Here is a 22,257-nt window from a genome sequence, read left to right as displayed (position 1 = left end):
TTGCCTTTTGACCCACAGAGCAGCTTTGATGTTGACTCTGAAGGAGGCCAGACATCCTACCCTCCAGCATGAAAGAAGATTTTATAATAGCAACAGGTTAAGAGGAGAAATCAGACTTATGCAGAGCTAGAATGATAAAATGAGAGGGGCTGCGGTGCCTGGGTTCTGCAGTTAAACACCCAAGAATGCTGTTTGGACAATGAAAAGGACTTGCTTTGCAAATTTGCCATATCACCCTGCAAGATCTGTCATTCTGAAGTTTGCTTTAGCTTTGGACCTCAGTGATATGAGATGTAGTGTGGTTGTTATGTTTCAGAGTAGCAGCCATGTTAGTCTGTATCCTCAAAAAGAAAAGGCGGACTTGTGGCACCTTAGAGACTAACAAGTTTATCTGAGCATAAGCTTTTGTGAAAGCTTATGCTCAAATAAATTTGTTAGTCTCTAAGGTGCCACAAGTCCGCCTTTTCTTTTTGTGGTTGTTATATTTCTTCCCGTTGAGCTTTCTTTATGCTTCCTTTCCTTCCCGCCATCCCATCAGGCTAAGCAGTACATCAAGCTGTCTGTATTCGTTTTGTGGCATTCGAAGCACGAAGAGAGTTCCTTACTGAATGGATTCCAGCTGTGGACTTGACTGTAAAAGCTTCCCCAGCTGGCTTCTATATAATTAAATCTTGTATGCATTTACTGAAGTGGCATTTCATAAGACATCTAAGTAGCTATAGCTGTTTAAGCATGACAGGGGCATTTGGTAAGAGATCTTTAAAACAAAGAGTCTTACATTGATAAAACGATTAGAGGGTTTTCTGTCATTGTACGCACATTATTTCCTAATGCCCCCTGGATAAGCCTGTTGCAAAACTCATTTGTTACTTGGAAGATTGGGATGTTAGGAAAAAAACCCCTACTTTCTTTAGTAGGCCTAGATCTGCTGATCTTTTCTTGGAGTTTGAGACAGAAGTTATGATGTAGGCACCACCCAATTGTCTCCATAAATTTTAAATGGTTAATGATTCATTTTGTACCATATATTGGAAGAAACAGGCTGTTTCTGTTACATTCAACACTGGTAGTTCCATTGAGTAATATCCTAATGGTTTATACTTTGCACAATTGTATGAAACATACACTAATGATGAATGCTTAACCAGTGTAATGCTCTCACCCTGAAGCAATGGACTGGTATAGATTGCCATTACCATTATAACACACATAGCTCTGTTTGTTTCCAATTCACATTACTCAGTCTTGCAAGCAAATGGATTTTCAGGCAGTGCCATCAGGAGGAATCCGATAGTTGCAACTGCATTTACCTTATCACAATGTCTCTGATCCTGAGTTGGTATAACTGTAGCCTTCATCCAGCTGAGACAGAACATCCAGTATTTTTCTTTTAAATTGGAGACAAAACTATGCTTTCTGAATAGTACAGTTTAGACTTCAATATTCCTTTTGAAAAGGAAACGTCAGTCTTAATTTATTTGCCAAACATTCACTTTAATATTTCCTCTTTCTATTTAAATATATATTTTGTCCTTTTAAAACTGATTCTCTTATTCCAAATATTCTCCTTTTTGCCACTTCTCAGCCCCATTGGCTTTTAGGTAGCTAAACTGGTTTATAAAATAGTTTTTATATCATTTTGTTTTCAGGACATATATTAACCTTTCATAAAAACACAGTCCTTAGACAAAATGTGCAGTAGCTGGATTTTGAAGACCATGAAGCATTGAACTCCTTCATTCAGTAGAAGTATAAAATACATTTTATCTTTCCCAAATGCTTCCCCATGTTGTGTGTTCACTTCCTTGACATGCTTAAAGAGCATGGCAGTAGTGTAACTGACGCCTCCTATTGTTGTTACAAATAGTTTTTAAATGCAGTGTATTATCTGAGAGCGGTCATATCAGAGGGACTCACTTAGCTAAATGGATTTTTGTTTTTCGGTTGATGCTCTAACTCATCAATGACCTCTTCTTGATCTTGCAAAGACATGAGAATTCAACCCATTTCCACTTGTGTGTTTTGAGTTCACACAGACAAAGCTGAAGGTCATTGCTCTAGAGCAGGAATTGTCGTCATCTTGCATCATCTGTTAGCTTTCCACATATCACTTTGCCAATTTTTTTTTTTAAATTTGAGCCAGCCCCCACTGGTTGTACTAAATGAAAAGTGAATGTTCTTCTCCTCATAATTTGCTGTTGTGCTTAATAATGTTTCCTTTGTTTCATCTTTTCTGCTTAGGTTGCTTTGAATGTTGCATTAAGTGCCTGGGAGGAGTTCCATATGCTTCACTTGTGGCAACCATTCTCTGCTTTTCTGGGGTAGCATTGTTTTGTGGCTGTGGTCATGTGGCTCTCACTGGAACCGTATCTATCCTTGAACAACACTTCTCCACAAACTCCAGTGACCATGCTTTGCTGAGTGAAGTGTAAGTATGCACCTCTTCCATTACTTCATGGAAGAATTCCAGCAAAACACCGCATAAACAAACACAACTGAAATTAGAGATGGATCCAAACGCAAATGCCAAACTCAGAGGCTTAGGCTCTTTTCTCTAAATAATATACACACAGGGCAAAATGTCTAGTGTTATCGCTTCCATGCACAAAGATTCAGCATATAATTTCAGCCTGAATGACTTCTTTTGTTAGACAAAACAGGAAGAACAGGTGAAAAGTCCTAATGAGAACACAGTTTGTCTCCTCTGTAACAGCTGGATCTGAATCAAATACAAAATGTCAGCTGTTTCCAGCTGATGGGAGGGCCCTAAAAATGTAAAGGACCAGAATGTAGGAAACCAAATCATCACTGATGCAGAGCTATGTGCATCATCTCTAGTAACTGATTATGGGGAAGGCAAATTGTATGCAAACAAGAGTGACACTCACTCCTGTGAAGTGAGTCAGCCAGCTGTGTTGGGACACCTTTGATGCTCTCTTTCATTCTGCACATGCTATAGAGCTGCACCAGTCAGAGGCACAGTGCAGGACTGAGCCATGTAGAATTTCAACTACATGAGCAATGCTCCAAGACCCATGATCAATAATAGGACAGGAGCAGACTGTGAGGCGGGAAGTGCACTACTGTGCTCAGAATGCCCAAGAGCTTTGATTTGGGGCTGGAGAATCCTACTAGCAGTGGGATCATGTCCTGTGTTTCCTGGGCTAGCAAGGGATGGGAGCACTTCATACTCAGCTGTTGGAAGTGGGCAGGAAGAGCCCTTGTAACTATGCTTAGCTGCCCTCTTCTGCCAAGCCATTTCTTCTAGCCCACAGCCCGAGGCCATTGGTGTAGGGGGATTAAGAGGTGTGTTGGGTAGGATCCTGGTATGCTCCCCTGGTCATTTTTTACTTTAGGGCACATGGACTCTCGAAATTTCCCTGTTGTCTTTCCCCCTCTTCTTGACAGCTCTGCCTGTACTTCATTTTATGAGCTACTTCTGGATCCCATTTATCGAGAAATAAAGCTTTTCTCCTCCAATCTTGTTCACCCAGCCCTTGATTGTCTGGTGACCATTTACCCTAGGTCAGGAGCTTATCTAATAGTATCTAAAAACCCTTTGACAAGGTGCTAGTATTCTATGCATGCTATATACATGTATCCGCACTTGGTCCACGATCCACAGATTTGCAGGGCTCTACAAATGCCGCAGAACCATAGCTTGTATGGCAATGGCATGTAGCATCACTAGCTGAGCTTCAGCAACCGAGAGTGTAACAAAGCCGTATGTGCAAAGTAATGGGGTTCATTTGTTTAACTGAGGAGGAAATTCAAACGATAGGGAGCAAGCTTTGCAAGAACCCTTGATAGCAGCACATGGGAGAGAGCTGTTGTGACCAAGTACCTATCATCAACCCAACATCAGCAACCATGGTTACAGTGGCACTGTATAAGGGAAATGAGCAATTGGTACTTGAATTACTATGGACGCAGGCTGTGTGGAAGTCTAAGGAGAAATGCCAAGAGTTAATGGAAATAGATACATTTAGTTGGAGGGGTTTAAAATTACCTGCAGATATTTTTTAGTAGGTTAGTACTCCTGGCTTGTATTTTTAATGATACTTGATATTCTTGTACCTTTGCTATGAAACTATGGACTCACTCCTGCACTGAAGGGTTTGTTAATTTTAACAGCGATGCTCATATGCATGTTTTCAGGAAAATATCACATCATTTTCATGCACTGTAAAATATGTATGTACATGTATTTGGGTAGGGGGTGTAAGAAAGGTGTGAATTTTGGAGCTGATGATGCTGTCTCCTTACAGGCAACATGTCCCTTAGGAGTGAGCACAGAGCTAGGTGACCAGAATATCCTAATTCTCTTCAAGCCTTTGCCACTTCAAGCATTTTGCTCCTACATATATACCAAAGCGCAAACATTTAGTTAAGGGTCACAACGCTCTATGAAGTATAGAAATATCTCCATTTTGCAGGCATGGAACTGAGGCTCAAAGATCATGACTATCCTAAAGTCATACACCCAGTCAGTGTAAGAAGCAAGATTAAAACCCAAATCTCTTGACTCCCAGGCAGGCCCTAGACCGTTGTCCCTCTGGTGCACATCAGTTTCCCATGTCAGTTTCCACATCTGTAAAATGAGCATCGCAAGGCTGGGTCACACACCCCTGACCCAATTCTTTAAACAGATCCACAATATTTGAATAGATATTTGGCAGAATGAATTTGCTCATCCTTAATATAATCAGGTAAGACTGCTTTGGTTTAATGTGACTTCAAGTCTGACTAACTTATTTCCTCTTCCATTTTAGCATACAGCTAATGCAGTATGTAATCTATGGCATTGCATCATTTTTTTTCTTATATGGAATAATCCTTTTGGCGGAAGGCTTTTATACAACAAGTGCTGTGAAGGAGCTACATGGTGAGTTCAAAACAACAGCCTGTGGCCGATGCATCAGTGGAATGGTGAGTACAATACTGCTGCCATCACCCTGCTATCCAAAGTAAGAATAGTAACTGCCTTTAATATTTTCTTCACATTCGCGAAGATCTTTGATCTGGCTGTTTGACTCTTATGCTGTTGCACCACAATGTTTTTGCCCAGTTAAACTTTTCATACCCCACAAAGAGAGAAGTACTCAGAATTGTGCACTGAGACCCATCTTCTCTTTACACTTTGGGAAAGCTCAGAGGGATCCAAACTTTGCAGAATGAGCTATTTAGGTATTTACGTGTTCTAAACTCAACTTCATGGTTGTAGATTGTACATTTTGTAATGCTCAACCCAGGTGATGAGTAAATTTGGGCCTTAAACAGTCGTGATACTTGGAGTTGGCATTAGAGCAGTAGTCTCCAGACTGTGGGGCGTGCTTCCCTAGGGGGGCACGGAAGAATGTTCAGGGACATACAGGGGGGCCCAAGCCTGCCCTCATGTGGGGTAGGGAGGGAGCGCCACCCCACTCTGCCCTCAGCCCCAGCTGCAGCTTTGGATCGCAGCTCCAGCCTCGGCTCCCTGCACTGGCCCTGGCTCTAGCTCCACTCCTGGCTGCAGCCCTGCTCCCAGGGGGCCTGGACAGGTTCCTTTACAGGTAAGGAGCAGCACAACAGAAGAAGTTTAGGAACTACGGCATTAGAGACTTAGAGTAGGGACTACAAAACTCTTTGAGAGTAGTTTATGCAGGATTATTTTAAAAAATAGTAAATCTTTAAATTTCTATAGCGCATTCCACCTGAGGGCCACAAAGTCCTTCAAATATCAACGAATCAAGCTTCACAACACCCTTGGAAGCTAGACAAGTATTACTGTCCCATTTTTACAGATGAGAAACCAAGGCATAGAGAGAAAGTAACTGACTCAAGATTCCACGAGGAGTCTTCAATACAGATGAAATATTTAAAACCTTTAAAAAGTTCCAAATAGTTTTTCCATTAGTACACTTAAAAAATAAACTAAAACTTAAAATTCTTGCCCACAGCTTCCTCATGGTTTAGGAACAGAAACACAATGTTTTTGAGATAGGATTTCAAAGCTGTCTCTGAAATTTTGAATTTAAAGCTGATAGTTATGAGGAAAGCAAAGGAATATGGCTGGGATCACCCAGGAGGAAGTGTGGGTGAAAAGTGAAGAGGCTTTTGGTGTAATTTATATTACATTTTAATAATTAAAACATATTGCTTATAAATGTAGAGTTTTTTCAGCCAAGAAAGGGAATAGCACGTTTGTATTGAACAAAGAGTAAATTTTCAACTGTATTATTTAATACACTTTTCAAAAAGCTAATATTAAATTAAGTCAGTTAGGTAATTTTTAATTTTTGAAGCATTTTATTTTCTGGCAAGTGTGACATTAAAGATGACAACTGAGTTATATCAAAGGCTTCATTTTCCAAAGGTCAAAAATGCCTGTACATTTGCACATCTCACTTTGAGTGCATAATTACTTGCGCAAGTTAGTTAACTGCAATCAAAAAAGTGACTATTCAGTTCCTTATGCATATACCTATGTTGCATGCAACTGTGATAAATGCCTGTTCAAACGTAGTTTTCCCTGACTTTCTGAAAAATCTGACCACTCTTTTACTGCAGCAGTAGAGGTAGAAATTGCAACAAATATGCTGCATGAACCATCATAAAATGTGGGAATTTAGAAGTGACAAGTAGTAATAAGAGTTCTAAGAAGATGTTACACAGACATTTCCCTTTCTATGTTCAATTAGTAACATTACAGATCTAGGCAATCACAATTTGTATGTAATTGTTGCCAGTGCAGCCAGTTCCCTCTTCCCATTCTGCTGATTCAGTTCTAGCAGATATATTAGATTTCCAAGCTTCCTGAATGATTGTTGGATGCCAGTGCTATAAAGAGGAGTCATATCAGATCATCAGTAAGGCTGCATTTTTGCTGGCCATCATAGGAGTCAGGGATTCCATAATATTTATGTTGTAAAAAAACCAACCTGCCAGCCCCCCTTTTGTCCCTCCCTCCCCCCAACCATCATATCCTTACTGACGTCAATGGGAATACTTCTGGAGTGAAGTACTGTTTAGTATGAATGAAGAGTCTGGCCCTATAGAAATAAACATCCATGACCTTTAGGCCTTATGCAAGCACCTGCCTTCCCCCTGACTTCTCTGCCTCTCTGTTCCACTGCAAAATCCATCCCACCAATGAACCCTGGGTTATCTACAATATCTCTTTGCCTTGGTCCCATGCTGCTTAGTGTCTCTGGACAAGTGTCCATGACCATGTGGACTTTCTCCATTACAAATTTGCTCTGTCTTTCAGCTCTCCCATCTGCCTGACTAAGGAATACTCTTCTCCCTCAGTGACTCCCCCTCAACCCCAACCCTCCCTCCTCTCCATGCAGGATCTTAACTTTCTTTTGGATCACTTTTTTCCTCATTGAACTAACCCATACAACCACTCAGACACTATTGTCCTTCAGATCCATTTCTACAATGATGCTCATGGAGAACTGCCCCCGACAATGGCTAGGTAGAGGGCTGTGGAGATTCTGATAACTATTTTATTTATATTTTGTAGTTTAAAAAAACACCTCTTTGATTTGGAAGCATTGAATGGTGCACGTAGCTGGTCTGTGTACCCACAGGTTACCATCACTCTTAGCTTTGTCTTCCTTCCCAAGGCCCTCCATTTGTTTGTCACACCCTCTTGATTGCCTTGTCTCACACTAGACTGTGAGCTCTTCAGGCCAGGAACTGTCTTTCTATACTATTTGTACAGTGGCTAACGCTACTGGTCCCAAGTCCCAACTGGAAGACCAGGGCACTACTGAAATACTACAGCTAATGTGGATGACTGTGATAGTAAATAGTCTGGAACCAGTTTCACTGATGTTGAGTTCTGCCAAGTTAAACGCTGAGCTGCACAGGAGGCCAATACAACTGGAGAGGCCAAAGTAGTTACATTTCAGGAACAGCTTTAATTCCTCCAAGGCTGATGAGGTTGAGGTAGGCTGGGTTTACAAAGGTCTGGCCTGGCATCACAATCTCACATCTATTTATGGTCATTGCTATAAAAGCACAGTTTGGTTATATGCTAAAATGGGAAAAAAGGTAATGTTATGTACAAAACAATACCCATGTGGGATTCTCCCCTGGGGTCCTGAGATACCTTGCCACTAGCGTGAAACAATCTTGTTTATGCCTACTGTGGTTCGGCTTCCTGAAACCAACAGCCTCTGTCCACCAAGCACTTACTTACAGGTCTTACCGCAGACCTTGCCCTCCTTGTGCAGGTTAGTGCTAAGTACACACCAAACCCTGAGTCCTCCAGCCACTCACGGTAATTACCAGGTAAGCTGTCCCCAAAGAGACAGTATACACACGGAGGGGTACAATTCATGATCAGGTCTTTTATAACAAACCAGCACTAGAATCTTCTTATCATGAATACAAATATGTTTATTTACAAAGATTAAGATTAAGAGATAGTGAGCAAGAATAATGAGAACAAGTTCTATATGAGACAAATGGTATAACACTTCTTACAGTCTAAACTTAACTGTAACAGGCTAAAATCCGTCTAAAGCAGTTTCTCACGTAAAGCAACCTCTCATCGTCACTAGCCCACATGGCCAGGATACAACTTTCATGAATGCAAAAAGCACAGTCCTATTAGCTTCCTCAGTGAAGGATGACAAAATGTCCTTTTGCTTCTTATATTCCCCCAAACTCATTGTTTTCTCCCCCAAAGACAGGATGATCCCTGTGGTTTCTTTCCAGGGATGCTGGCTCTAAGGTGTCTTCCCATGCTCCTGTTTGTTTCATGTCCCACGGGGACCTGTTTTTCCTGTTGACTTTCACAGGGGATTCCATTGCGTTGGCTTTACAATGCTTAATCTACATAGGAATCTAGGCAAACATCTGAAAATATGTCCCTTTGTCTGGCAAAAACAGTTTTTCATCTCATGTCTTTGATCTTTTGTCACGTTAATTTAAAACATTTTTAAAACAGCTTGTCTTAGTTGATATGCCCCTGCTAGCTGTTTCTGATGTCTCATTTTAGGAACCCAGATTAATTTTTTGGGAGACAAAAACGGGTTTCCTTACATTTATGTTCAGAATTGACCCCACTATATCTCCAGAGAGACATGCATGATTTGATCCCCCTGTATAGTGTACAGCTGGCAAGAATTAGAGAATTTCTTGTATGTCTGGTATATAATTATTTTTTTTAAATCTGTTAAATTTGATTTGTTGGCATTTACTAGTTTTAACTTCTACACTGAACAGGCATTCTGATTTTAATTCTTCTAACCGTGATTAATAAACTGCTCTTTCAGAAGACCAAGCTGTTTACTCAAGCAGACAGATTAAAAATGGAGCATTTGAGTCTTACTTTTTCACTACTGCCTTTGAGCCAAGTATTTGTTTAAAGAAAACAGAAGGAAGAAATGAAATGCTGGCCTGGTCAATTTTCTACTACCCAAAAGATCCTATTTACAAGGGAAAAATTGTATGGCAACTGGCTCCTAATGTTTAACTTCTTGAAAATGACTTGTAGGAGCTTATTTAAAAGACAGATACCCCTCCTCCAAGATAGAGCATATTCATTCTGTTCCCTTCAGAGAATTAAACTTGAAATGTGTGTTTTCTCTGCCTAGTTTGTTTTCCTCACATATGTGCTTGGAGTGGCCTGGCTTGGGGTCTTTGGCTTTTCTGCTGTGCCTGTCTTTATGTTCTATAACATATGGTCAACTTGTGAAGTCATCAAATCACTCCAGACAAATATGACAGCTTCAGGGGACCAGATCTGCGTGGATGTCAGGCAATATGGTACTTATTTTAATCCTGATTCTTTATCCTCTTTCCTTGTCTTGTCTTCAGTTGGTTTGTCTGTCTTATTAGATGAACCAAAAAGCAGAGTATGGTATCTCTGAAAATGCCATTACTTTTCCAATTCATGCAGTTCACACTAACCTATTTCCAGATGCATTCAGTTTAACTGAACAGGCAAGTCCTGGAGATTTTGTAGCTGTTACCCATATTATTATATCAGGTTTAAATATAAAACAATCTCAAAATAAAATGCTTAGGAACAAAGTGGGTAGAAATTGATATTTTTTTAAAATATCAAAAACATTGAATTTATATTTTCTTTTAAACAGATTTTTAAAATTTGAAATTATGATTAACTATTTTAAGGCCTAAACTTGCAATAATCTATTAAAAGAATTTAAATTATAAAATGCTGCAACAATGAGCGGTCCTCAAATTAATTAATTATTGGAAGGGTGCTGCTTTTTTATACAGAATCAGGCAGAAAATATTTCACTTTCAAGGTCAACTCAAGCTTGAAAATGTTACATTAAAATAATACATTAAGTAAACATAGGTATTATTTTCAGCCTCTACCATGGGGTGACGGTAAGTCCAGTTTGTTGTGCAGAAAAGCTTTTGGCTTAACTATTTTCGGTTTCAGTTTAGCTAGCAGGTTCAGATAGAATATTCTCTTCTTTTGGACTAGTTCATTCAAACTTGGCAAACCCACTGGTAGTTGAAAGCAGGTAAACTTGTTTTCCTCTTCCAATCTATGGATAAAAATAAGGTGGTAGAGGATGAGATCTTCTAACTCTACAAACGTGAAGGACATGGGGCCAGATTTTCAAAAGGTATTTAAGACACGTGAAGATGCAGATAGGCACCTAACTTGCTATGGCACTTTCAAAAATTCCTCTAGACACCTAACTCTCATTGAAAACTATGAGAGGTAGGTGCCTCATGGGATTTTCAAGAGCCCCTAAGCAATTTAAGCACCTCACTCTCATTTATTTAAATGAGAGTGAGGTGCCTCGTGCAATTTTCAAAAGTGCTGTGGCAGGTTAGGTGCGTATCTGCATCTTTAAGCACCTAAATACCTTTGACATTCTGGCGCATTGTGACCAGATACAGTCTGTCAATTCAATAACTAAAATAAATGACCTTAATAACTCATTTTTAATTGCAAAGTGTTTTGATAAGCTTGTTTATTGAATGGATCCAGCAATTTAATTTTATTTAACTAGTAAAAAAAAATTTAATTGTTTTTGTACATTTGAGTTCCAATTTCCATCCAAATGCAATTTGACAAAAATTCAGAATAAAATTTTATCCAGTGTAAATGTGCAAGACTCCAAATATGCACATTAGAATTGAACAATTACATTCAGTACATATGTCTTTGTCTAAGGAATCATCAGTACCCCACCACAGTATTTACTTGGGTTGTTGCTGTGTATTTTGGAATTGCAAAGCAGAACTAAAAGTGGTTATGGAGTAAATCCTGTGAAGCTTTTTCTGCAGCTGTACCAATTTAACATAAATTCATGTTCAGACGGTCTGCCCTTGCCACAATCACTAACTCTAACCAGCAGAGTTTGAACTGCTTTAATAGTGTTAAACTCTTCTTTAAATTGTATTGTGAAGACAGACATTAATATATTTTAACATGATCAGCTGCAGTTTAAAACTAACATGGCCAGGCCTACAAAATGAATTGAAAAACATGCTTGCAATATATTTTAAATGACAGATATTTACCTGTATTTAAGATTTCCATCTGTTATGGGCCTAAAAGTTTAAACATTTAGTAGCTTCCAGATCTCATTTACTTTAAAAACCAACAAGATCAGTAAATAAATCATCTTGTGCATTATGGGGGTGAAAGGTGTCTGGAAGCACTGGATTTATACGTACCAGGGTTCACCTAAAATGTTTTCTACCCAGTGGAAATGAAACAAGAAACACTGTATTTTTGTAATTCTTCCCTACCACCAGCTACACCAAAATACAAACATCCTGTTGGGTAGGCCTCAGTCCTGAAGCCTTACTCAAGTGGTGTTTTGGCCTAGTAAGGACTTCAGTATTGAGCCCAATTCTGAAAGCTGCCAAGTACCTTTTGAGGTGCAACTTGCCCCCCATAATCGGGGGAGTTGGGCATGCTCATATACGATAGGCCAACAGTGAGTAAAATCACCATTTGGCTGCCATATGGGAAACCTACATCTCAGAACATTTGGCAAGCAGCAGCTAGTCTTGGTGTATGGAGAATGCACAATCTGAGCAATTTCTTTGTAGTTTCTCTTGCCAACTCAAAGCTGAACTGGGCAATGTGTGGGTGCATCATAAGGGAATACAACTGGCACGTGGGTGGGGAGGAATAAGATTTGAGAGGAATGGAAGGTTATGCGTTGGCTGTTTAGAACTAACTGTACGTTTTGCTCTGGTGTCGTCATTTCAGGTATCATCCCTTGGAATGCTGTACCAGGCAGGGCTTGTGGGCCAATTTTAGAGAACATCTGCAACACAAATGAGGTACAATACAAACAACAGGGCTATTGCAGAAGCCAAAGAAAGTCATATTGGAAGATAAATGCGTTTTTCAGAAGCCTCTACTAACCTGCCAAAACCACCATCTATGCAACAGTAGCAAACATCAATATTGTTAACATCTTTCTTCCTGCCATCCAAAGCCAGAAAAAAACCTGTATCTAAGTCTCCTGGGCTACCTGTTGTGTAAATAACCAGTAATATAAATAGAGCAACAGAGGAAAAAAATTAATTACAAAAATTGGCCGTGTTAGAGTTCTCCACTGAAATGGCAAACAGATTCAATTGTATGTTCCTCTAATCATTAAAATATTTTTCATCTTTTCTTTTCTAGTTCTACATGTCCTATCACCTGTTCATTGTGGCCTGTGCTGGAGCTGGTGCCACTGTCATAGCCCTGGTGGGTAACATCCTCCATATTTCTAATGAAACTTTACACACTCCTTTCAGCTTTTAACAATCCGATATTTTAAAAAATTAAACACCCTGCAAACAGTGATACCGCAAATGAAATGGAGTGACCTGTTGCACTTAAGCTTATAGCACAGTCACCATTATTTAGGTGCATTGCACCTCAATGTAGCTTTCTTAAATTAGAACCTCCACAACAAAGGCAAGCAAACTTTGAGGAGATAGCACTTTGAATAGAACTTTGCTTATTGCAACTCTTTTAACAGCTTTGATAAATTAGTCTGTTTGTAGTTTGCAATTCCAGTTTGACTCTAGATGGGACAAAGCCCACTTCTGGTAATTTCAAGCCGAAAAATCCAAAATTCTGGCCATAAGAAGTTAGGGTTTTGTTTTTTTTGGAAGTTCATTTTTTCACAGCTTTGGAAATAACCAAACTTCTTGACTCTTTTCTTCTGAAATATCCTGCTTCTGGGATTTTTAAACTTGAGCCATTTCTCTCCCCAGTCCCTCCTTTTTTTTTTGTTTCGTAGTGAAGGGTAGTATGTAAACCTGTTACTCTGCTTGTTGGAACAGAGGAAACTTTAGGTCAGGTCACTGGTACTGGGCCTACAAAAGCTACTTAGGCAGCAAGTGGAAATTAGGTATTAACAAGATGGCATGTTTCACTTTTTTTTCCTTACAGTAAGGGACTATTGGAGCTATCAACTTTTAACATTGCATTAGCCAAATTCAGGGGTAATAGTCACTGTTCTTCCACTGTAGTAGCCCCAGGCCAGACTGTAGATTATATCTAAAACGGAATAACAAAATATTTGCTTAGTACAAGTCTTGAATCATCATCTGAGACAGTGATGTCTGTCATAGAACTGATCAAAAAACTGCCCAAGAGGGCTTGAGCCGTCAGCTTATTGTATCTTACTCTCCTGTATTTTGTTCTTTTCCACCAGCTGATCTACATGATGGCTACCACATATAACTATGCTGTTTTGAAGTTTAAGAGTCGGGAAGATTGCTGCACTAAATTCTAAATTGCATAAGCCCAGTAAAGAGCTGCATGCATAGCCTGAAATACCACTGACACCCTAGACTAAGAGTCTAGCTTTTCAATTTTGTTACAGTAATTTGTAAATAGCTTCAGTAAGCATCGTTTAGCATATCAGATTAATAAAATGACTTATTGTATATGAATTTTGATGTGGATGAGATCTGGCTATTTTCTAAAGGTTGAGAGGATTCAGTTACTTTAGATGTTGCAAATCATCCTCTGAAGACAGGAGTTATCTCTCAAACAAATTTTTAAATGCCAGTGATTAGTTATTTTTCTCTCTCCTGTGCACTAATTTCAATAGTGAGAATAAAGCATACATTACAGCTGATGTACAAGGGACCAGGGTGATTAGAAGAGTGCCGATGCGTAGCTGTTTGACTGACATACAGAACCATGTGTTTACAAATGTATTTTTAAAAAAAAGGCTCCATATACATTTGCCAGTATTTCCAATGTGTGGATGACAAAGTCACAAGGTACACCCAGCCTATTAGTGAGGCTTTAGGAAACTCTACAAGAATTGAAACTTCAGTACTAAATTTTCAAACAACTGCCAAATCATGCTTTCTCTGGAAAAAGAAAGTACCATGCTCTTGCGCTGCGTAAAACAATCACTTTCCTTTTTGGACTCCAAACTGACCATAAGAAACCGCATTTAGGTCACTTCTGTGCTGGTACTGTTTATGAAGTAGTAACTGATTTCTCAGTAGCCAGATCTCAAAATATAAGTTTGACTGTATGGGAAGCTAAACTGTGCATAGACCAACACTACTGAAAAGGCACAAAAGAATCCAGGTGTTTTCAGATGTAGGTTTTTCTTGCATGAAATTTGGTGAAAAGAAGATGGCAAGAGATTTTTACTGTGCAAACGGAAACAATTTCTATATATGCTCAAACTTTACCTGAAAGTAGACAATGGGAGTTTAAAAAAAAAAAGTTATAAAAATGCCACCACTAAGATGTGTTAACTCAGACTACATGCTTTTGCTTAGAGTTTTGGACTCACATTTCCTTATTTAATATCCCCATGTTAAAATGTAGCTTTTTATTATTCATAGTAAACAATGTTTACAATTTTAGGCTTCTTTGGGGGGGTTGAATGGGACGGGAGGGAAATCTCACCAGAATCTTTGCACTACATGTGTTTAAAGAAAAACACCACAAACTTAAGCATCCGTTATCGACTCTAGGCTTCAGAGTATATATTTGCCAAATGCAAAAAGCTGCTTCTATTTTTGCTTCCTTTTTTCCTGTGTTGCATTTTAACTGATCAGTAAAACTCTTTCGCTCATTTTTACTACTTCTGCACACTAACACCTCGAGCTAGTTTTTAGTAAGCAAACTAGAAGATAAGCATGCAAAATTCTAGAAGTCAATTGAAATGATCCTCTGTGCTGTTTAACAACAGAATGCTTATTAATGTAGAATAACTTTTTTTGTTTAATGAATGTCTTAATCTGACTAGCAGCTCGCTTTGCCTCTTGACATGCTCACTAGCCATCATGCTCACCCTTCTCTTCCAGATCCACTTCCTCATGATACTGTCTTCTAACTGGGCCTACTTAAAGGATGCAAGCAAAATGCAAGCTTACCAAGATATCAAAGCAAAAGAAGAGCAGGAGCTTCAAGATATCCAGTCTCGGTCAAAAGAGCAACTCAATTCTTACACATAAAAGTTTGCCAGAGTAATTCAACAGAAGAATTTTGTAGTTCTGACAAATCCTCAAATGGCTGCTCTGCAGTACAGATGTATGTCTACCAACCAATCTAATACAGAAGTGTAAAAACTTCACATTCAAGCTCCTGGGACATGTTCAAAGGGAAACCTTCCAGTGGGTAACCTTCCTTTCTTTAGTACAGATTTAAGAGGTTTCAGTCCAGCCATTTTAAAAGGCAACACTTTGTAACAAGTGCCCAATCAGTCATCCTTTTGAGACTCTTGGTATTAATTCTTGTGGCCTAAAGCTCCTCTACAAAATTGTAGTGGGTGACCCAGCATGGCAAGTAGCAGGAGATTTATGGCCATAAATAATTGCACAGTTGTGAGATGTGATAAAACAATTATCCCAGTTCTATACCAAATGAAACTGTGGCTAGCTCATCAGATTTCTCATAGCTCATGTTTATTTACTGATACAATCTCAGCATGTCATAAACCAGCTGATTCATAAAAGGGCAAGTGTCTAACTAAAAGCACTTTATGGGCAGAAGGCAGAAGTCCATTTTCAGAGCCACATCTTTTTCAATAATGCTATAGTGAGCCACTGTCATTCTACTGCACTTACTATCTTCACAAGCTGGGTGCTGAGTAATTGCTCAGCTGCTCCAAGTTTTAATTATTTTTATTAACTAGTTGATGGAATGTAGATGCTGGTCAGGATAATGATCCCCTTCTTTGAAAATAAATGTCAGCTTTGCCTTAATATTTATTTTCTATAAATGCCTTAGCATTTATATAGTAGCAGGAGACCATTATCTGTATTATTAAGCAAAAAGTGTTACCTTATTAAAATGAAACTGATTTGACTATTCCAAATGAGCAGACTAGTGAATTTGCAGTTTCACATAAGCTATACAAAATACAGCCATAAAGCAGACCACTGGTCAGCCACCTTTCTCTACTTCGGTGCTTAAGTTTATAGTCAGTGCTTATTCATTTTTGCTTTATAAATCACAAAAAGCCAGGGTGGTGTTCAGCAAAAAATCTGGTGCCGTGTTAAAGTCCCACAGCAGTCTGCCTTCATTTTGTTTTTTCAGAAACATTCAGTGATATCTTGAGTATTAGTGATGGGTATATTTGGTGTTTGTTCTTTACAAAATATTTTATAAATAAGGGGGGGGAAATCAAGTATCAGTCATTTGAAAAAAAAATTAAATGGTAAAGTCAAGTTATATTCCCATGTTAAGTTAATGTGTGGTTTGATTAGTTTTGACTGTTGGCTGAATATTAAAATAAAAAGGAAGCACAAGTTTCTTTAGCTAAGTCAATATTAAGATGTGGACAGACATTTTTCAAGTATTACCTTACAGTTGGATTTTTTGGTTAAATGCCTAATCTGACAGTTTTAAAAAAGGGGCAAAGTGTACGTAGAGCAGATGACAGTGTAGCCTAGTGTTTGTTTTACCTGTTGCATGAAGGAGAAACATTTCTACAACAATGCAGGTGATGTTCTAGCCCAGTGTTTGCATAAGGGTAATGGAGGCAGTGTCTTAAAGCCTAATTCTTTTCTAGTTCGATGTAGCTATTACTGGGAGTTTTCTGAAGTTTTGTTTAAGTAGTCTAATATTTTTATGTAAAGAGCATTAAATTTTGCTATGTATAAATTTTTGTAACCTAACAGTGAATCAATATTTTCTATCAGTGCCAAGGGCTTCCTGTAGCTATATCCAAGTGTTATAATAAATATTTGTAGATAATAGACACACCACTTGTCTATTCTTATTTTATGTCTCTTTTTAGACAAAGTTATAGCTGTACAAACAATGAGAAAGTTACTTTATTTGGATGAATTTACATCTGACAAGTTCATCCTGCATAAAATAATTCAATATTTATTGGATATATCACCAGATTGGGGAGAAATGCTACCAGGACTCTGCTTCTAGGTGTCATGCCACAGGCTGTAGAGGTTTCCATTGTGATAACAGCCCACAACTGCTACAGCATTTTAATGAACAAATTCAAATCACATCATGCAACAAAGTGTTTTTCATACGTTCTTAAAATCAAACTAATATCCTGGGCAGTAAACATATAGGACAGCAGAGGACCATATGCCTGATGTAATTATTTTTCTTCATATTTGGCTCTTGTGAGAGTTGTATAAAATTGGAAATGTCTCTACCTCTCAATGCTCAGCTGCTATCCCAAATCACTCGCCTCTGCTGTGAAGTTACCTGTAAATATTCTCTTGAGCTAAATGTTAATTTACTAAAAAAAGTTAGTTAAGGCAGAGAAATGACACTTTTCCTTCAGTTTGCTTTTTTAAAAGGATAAAAACTTTTAAATATGGCCAACTTGACTTACCAATAGAGTGACTATGGTTGAATGAAGAATCAGTCAGTTTGTATATTAATTATTAAAAATCTCATGCACTGTTTTACAGAAAAAGATTGCTAACCCTGCAACCACCTGAGAGTCAAGCTAGGGTTTTCTCCTTGTTACATCTGATCAGTAACCATGACCCAACTCAAGTACACTCCCAGTTGCACCTTCACCATACCTACTGTATAGTACAGTTGTTCTCAGACTTATTTGACTATGCTCCCCGCTTCTTTGTGACTGTAGCAGTTTGCACCTCCTGCCACGCAAGTACATATGCAGCAGTGGTGCTTCACTTGAGAGATTGTTTCTGTTGCACGAATGAGCCAACAATCCACTGTAATAAGAGCAAAAGCAAAACTGCGCTTGTGGTCCATGCTTACAATTAAATGCACATACCACATCGTAGCAAATGGATTAACGTAAAGTTTGCATAACTTTCTACAAAGTCGTTGCCATCTGAACAGAAAGGCACAGCACTAACTGAGGACCTGAAGAAATCAGCTTTGTTAGTTATTCATTGCTGTTGGGAAAATGTGCACAGTAAGGGTTTTTTCCCCCCATAAAGTTTCTCCTCCTTCCTCCCCCCTCAGAACACATTCCCTGCTCCCCAGTTTGAAAACCTCTGGAGTAGTACCTATTGGTGCTTTAAAATATTTACCCACAAACCAAAGAGTACTTCCATATTACATTTCTTACTAATTGGAAATTCTGTTCAATAATGAGAACTTCAAAGAGCACCGTTGACACATTTTATTATAAAATACCAGAACAGTCTATAAAATGCAAACCTAAAAAAGTGAAGAGGATTAAGACAGTCGTGTTTATACCCACTCCTATGGAGTATTTAATATACCAGCAGTGAAACAGCATGAAGATCGCCTTTTAAAGTGTATTTTTCTTCCCCTGTCTTGCTGCTTCTGTAGAAAAGTACTTCAACAAGTTATCTCCAGTGAAAAACTGCACTAATCTAAAGGTCTCAAAGAAATAGTTATCAGGTGTCTATCAGAATGCATCACAATCAGCATATCTGAGCTCTTGTGTCACAGATAGTCAGCTTGACATGCCATTTTGTGAAACCAGCAATGTAAGCACGCTGGAAAAGACCACCACTTTCAAATCTACTTTGTTTGAATTTTCATTTTTATCATTTAAATCTTTAAAACTCTCTTGTCTTAAGGCAGGATGGTATTTTTTAAAAGCCACCTAATTTACCTGAAAAAATGTTGAACTGCTTTATATCCTAATAGTACAGGCAGCTTTGCTTTTCAGTCACTGCCCAGAGCTTTTTCACGAATACGAAAACAAACACTTTCTGATCAACAGGCTGTAGTGACTCCTAGAATATTTTGTGAAGATAGGGGAAAGCTTAAAACACAAAGGTTAGGCCATGTGCTTAAGGTTTTAGCAGCTATTAGTACTACCAGTCATAGCAGATTCATCTAAAAGGACTCATTTGGGATAATGTCTTTGTAAAAGGCTTATAATTTTTTTAATACAAACATGTTAAACTTTAATTCTGATCCCCAGCTGAAACCATTGTGCATGAAAATATTCAGTTCTTGTGGTCTAGTGACTGTTTACATAACTTCACACCATCCTCCACTGTGCTGGTCATTAGGAGAGAGTAGCGGCTATTCACCAGAAGTCTTCATCTGGTTCTCCATGAGAGACGCCTGCAGCACTAAATGTGGGGTAGAAGGGAAAAGGAGTTATGAATGGGTTCTGAAGCAGTCTTCTGCCTGAAATTTACTCATGCGTCTAAATATCTTCCCTTCCTACTAGAAAGTTCCATTTGCCTGAGATTTAAGAAGAGACAACCTCCTACCTCTGGCTTTACAAATCAGCCTTTCAAATTACAGTGACTTTGTCAATAGCCCCAGGCAGTAAGTGGATTCTTGAAAATTAATACCAGTGTCTGAGCATAAGCTTCTGACACAATGAAATCATCCTTCAGAAAATAAGAGTACCTATTTGTGAACCCAAATGCAGATAGATAATACACAGTTTTTGTTAGATGGGAATCCTTTGTCAGCATTCATGCACAACCTTACAGTAACACATTGTTCAGCATGAGAGGGGAGAAATACAGACGGTCTACGCTGTGCGCAAGACATGTAATTTCCTTTGCTCGTCTACACATGCTTGTGCTAGCTCTAATTGACCAATGTGAGTATAAACAGCAGGGTAGCTGCAGAAGCCTGGGCAGTGGCACCGGATGCAGGGCTGGGTATTTACCTACCAGTTTCAGGTGGGTTTCTAAGGGGCATGGCTCACTTGTGCCTCTGCTGCCAAAGAGAGCTAGCACAAGCAGGGCAAGTCACACCGCTACCTTGCAGTGTAAACACAGGCACAGTAAGGAAGACATACTTTAGTAACAACCTACGAATTTAAATTATGCAGTCAATGTTTATCTACTTGAGTACACGTAACTTATTAAACCATTCAAACTCCTACTGAAACGCTCCAGCTACATCTGCTGTTTTTTGTCTGTCCCAGGGTTACTCTAACTTCCAATGATTTCAACGGAAAAAGACCATCATCTCAGGTGAAGCGCAGGAGCATTTGCAGAAAAGGCATTAAAATACCTTCTAAGCATATAACAACCAATCATCAGACCTCAAAAGGGATAACTATTGGAAAGCAGGGATAGTTCAAGATTTACTTCAACAATTAGCTCTTTATGTAAAAATTCAGACAAGCCCATCCACATGAGCATAACACTGCACCTCTTCTCTTTGCAACTGAAAAAAAACAAACCCCACCAATCTAATAGATGGAATGAAGAAATGGGCTTGGGGACCGGTGGGATGGGATAAGGAATCTTTGACATCATTGGCTCAGATCTGGCTCAGAGCTGGAGCAAGTGAGTTTTTATTCTCCAACAACTGGTCTAGCTGAAATAAATTGTTAATCACAATCCAGTGCCAGACTGAGCAAATATACACATAAGCCAACCTACTCTGCCAATTTAGCACTCTCATTTGTTGACCTTGCAGAGACGTTAGGCACGAAGAGTGTCATTAACCCCCAGGAATTGTCTCAAGCTCTGGGCAAGGTGAAGGTTGTGCTGCTGCTGTCCCAGGGCTGAAGGGCTAATCAGCAGGGCTGCTGACCCATCTCCCTGGAATATTGTTGTTTAACATCATTGTAAATGGGGGTGTTTGCACATGCTGTAATAATTTCTTCAGCCAAGAGAAGAGGGCTGCATTTTTCTAAGAAAAATTAAAGAAAAAACTAGTCTTTACTTAAAAGGATGCCTAACTTCAGCATATTGCTTTTGATCTACTCGTTTAGGAGAAAGGTTTGGCTGAAAGTTATATGTGAATTTCATTTTTGAAAGGCAGACATAGGTTACCTATAAATCAAACCACAACTATCACATTAATAAAATGAGTCACATTTTCAAGTAACTGAAATACCATTTCTGTGACTCCTTAGCAATTAAGAATACCTCAGCTTTAAATAATAACTGTATCCAGCCTGACCTGTCATCTTTTTCACTAGACAGGAGTCTCTCTATCAGCGATACTTCTTCCACTTCCTCTTTTTTGGAGCTCTGGCAGACAAGAGAAAAACATTAAATTTGGTTCTTTGACCTAACTTTACAAACATAATAGTACTAGCGTAGCATATGATCTTACAGAGAGCTTAAGCACATAGGTAAGCTATTGCTGTCAACAAATGCTAGCTATGTAGTTTTATGCACACCATGACTTTTTAAACAACATTGTATAGAAGAGCAAGCACATTGTCAGCAATATGGTAATGATGTTTTGGGATACAAAACGTGAACCAGTTCGGAACAGAAACTTATAAAATAATTTTAATAATAATAAGAAATTCCATTTTTGATGACAATCCACTCACTGGAATGCTTCAATGGACTTTTTTTTTTTTTAAATCACAGTTATTTGTTCTCTCAGGCCTAAATGTTTAATTTTTGACATCCATTCATCAGGAAACTATTTCAGACCTGAAATTTTGGTGCACTATCATTTACATGTATAAATGATAGTGACAGAGGCAAACCCAATTTCTGCAGAAATGGGTTTTCGAAATATAAATTCTATCATGTGCGTGCTACTGTCTTGGTGCATTATGTGTACCATTAGTGAACATGCAAGAGGAGGTCCCTCTAAAAATTAGGCCCTCAGTTTTAACTATCCTCTGTCTACATACAACATTTTGAAACCGTTAATTTCTAACTACATTAAATACTGTTCTGTGTTACTGTCTGACATAATGCAATATAGCTGGGCACAGCCTTACATAAGAAATGTAATCTTGCCATTCCCATATGAACTAGGCAAAACCCCTTGGGAAGACACATCTCCAACAGTGAACACAAATCCAACAGTTAACTGACTAACTATATTATAAACCAGCTCCTCTTCTCACATTTTGTTACTCTAATTTTCACACTGAAAATGAAGAAGACCAAATTGAGTGGACAGTATTT

General features: G+C 38.7%; 2 protein-coding genes across 23 annotated transcripts in view; one reads left to right on the top strand and one right to left on the bottom strand.

Moving 5' to 3' along the window:
- The window catches only part of GPM6B (glycoprotein M6B), a 137,168-nt gene extending 119,990 nt beyond the window's left edge, over positions 1-17,178 (top strand). For 8 of the 12 annotated variants that reach the window (XM_073355265.1, XM_073355250.1, XM_073355204.1 and 5 more), the window contains 6 exons: positions 2,242-2,428; positions 4,773-4,929; positions 9,591-9,762; positions 12,206-12,279; positions 12,629-12,694; positions 15,277-17,178. In XM_073355265.1, coding sequence (XP_073211366.1) covers positions 4,783-4,929; positions 9,591-9,762; positions 12,206-12,279; positions 12,629-12,694; positions 15,277-15,426 — 609 coding nt within the window. In that variant the 5' untranslated portion in view covers positions 2,242-2,428; positions 4,773-4,782 and the 3' untranslated portion in view covers positions 15,427-17,178. Of the gene's footprint in view, positions 1-2,241; positions 2,429-4,772; positions 4,930-9,590; positions 9,763-12,205; positions 12,280-12,628; positions 12,695-13,652; positions 13,843-15,276 lie in introns of all 12 variants that reach the window. The other 4 variants (XR_012160183.1, XR_012160184.1, XR_012160186.1 and 1 more) reach the window with 2 other exon arrangements.
- A 1,355-nt stretch (positions 17,179-18,533) lies between these two features.
- Positions 18,534-22,257, bottom strand: part of OFD1 (OFD1 centriole and centriolar satellite protein) — a 66,211-nt gene continuing 62,487 nt past the window's right edge. For all 11 annotated transcript variants that reach the window (XM_073355046.1, XM_073355102.1, XM_073355026.1 and 8 more), the window contains 2 exons: positions 21,284-21,354; positions 18,534-19,479 (listed from right to left, as the gene is read on the bottom strand). In XM_073355046.1, coding sequence (XP_073211147.1) covers positions 19,434-19,479; positions 21,284-21,354 — 117 coding nt within the window. In that variant the 3' untranslated portion in view covers positions 18,534-19,433. The remainder of the gene's footprint in view (positions 19,480-21,283; positions 21,355-22,257) is intronic.

Source organism: Lepidochelys kempii, chromosome 1 (genome assembly GCF_965140265.1).
Source record: "Lepidochelys kempii isolate rLepKem1 chromosome 1, rLepKem1.hap2, whole genome shotgun sequence".
NCBI lineage: Eukaryota > Metazoa > Chordata > Testudines > Cheloniidae > Lepidochelys > Lepidochelys kempii.
The sequence above is the reverse complement of the archived record's forward strand: the minus strand, read 5'-3'. Positions and strand labels throughout refer to the sequence as shown.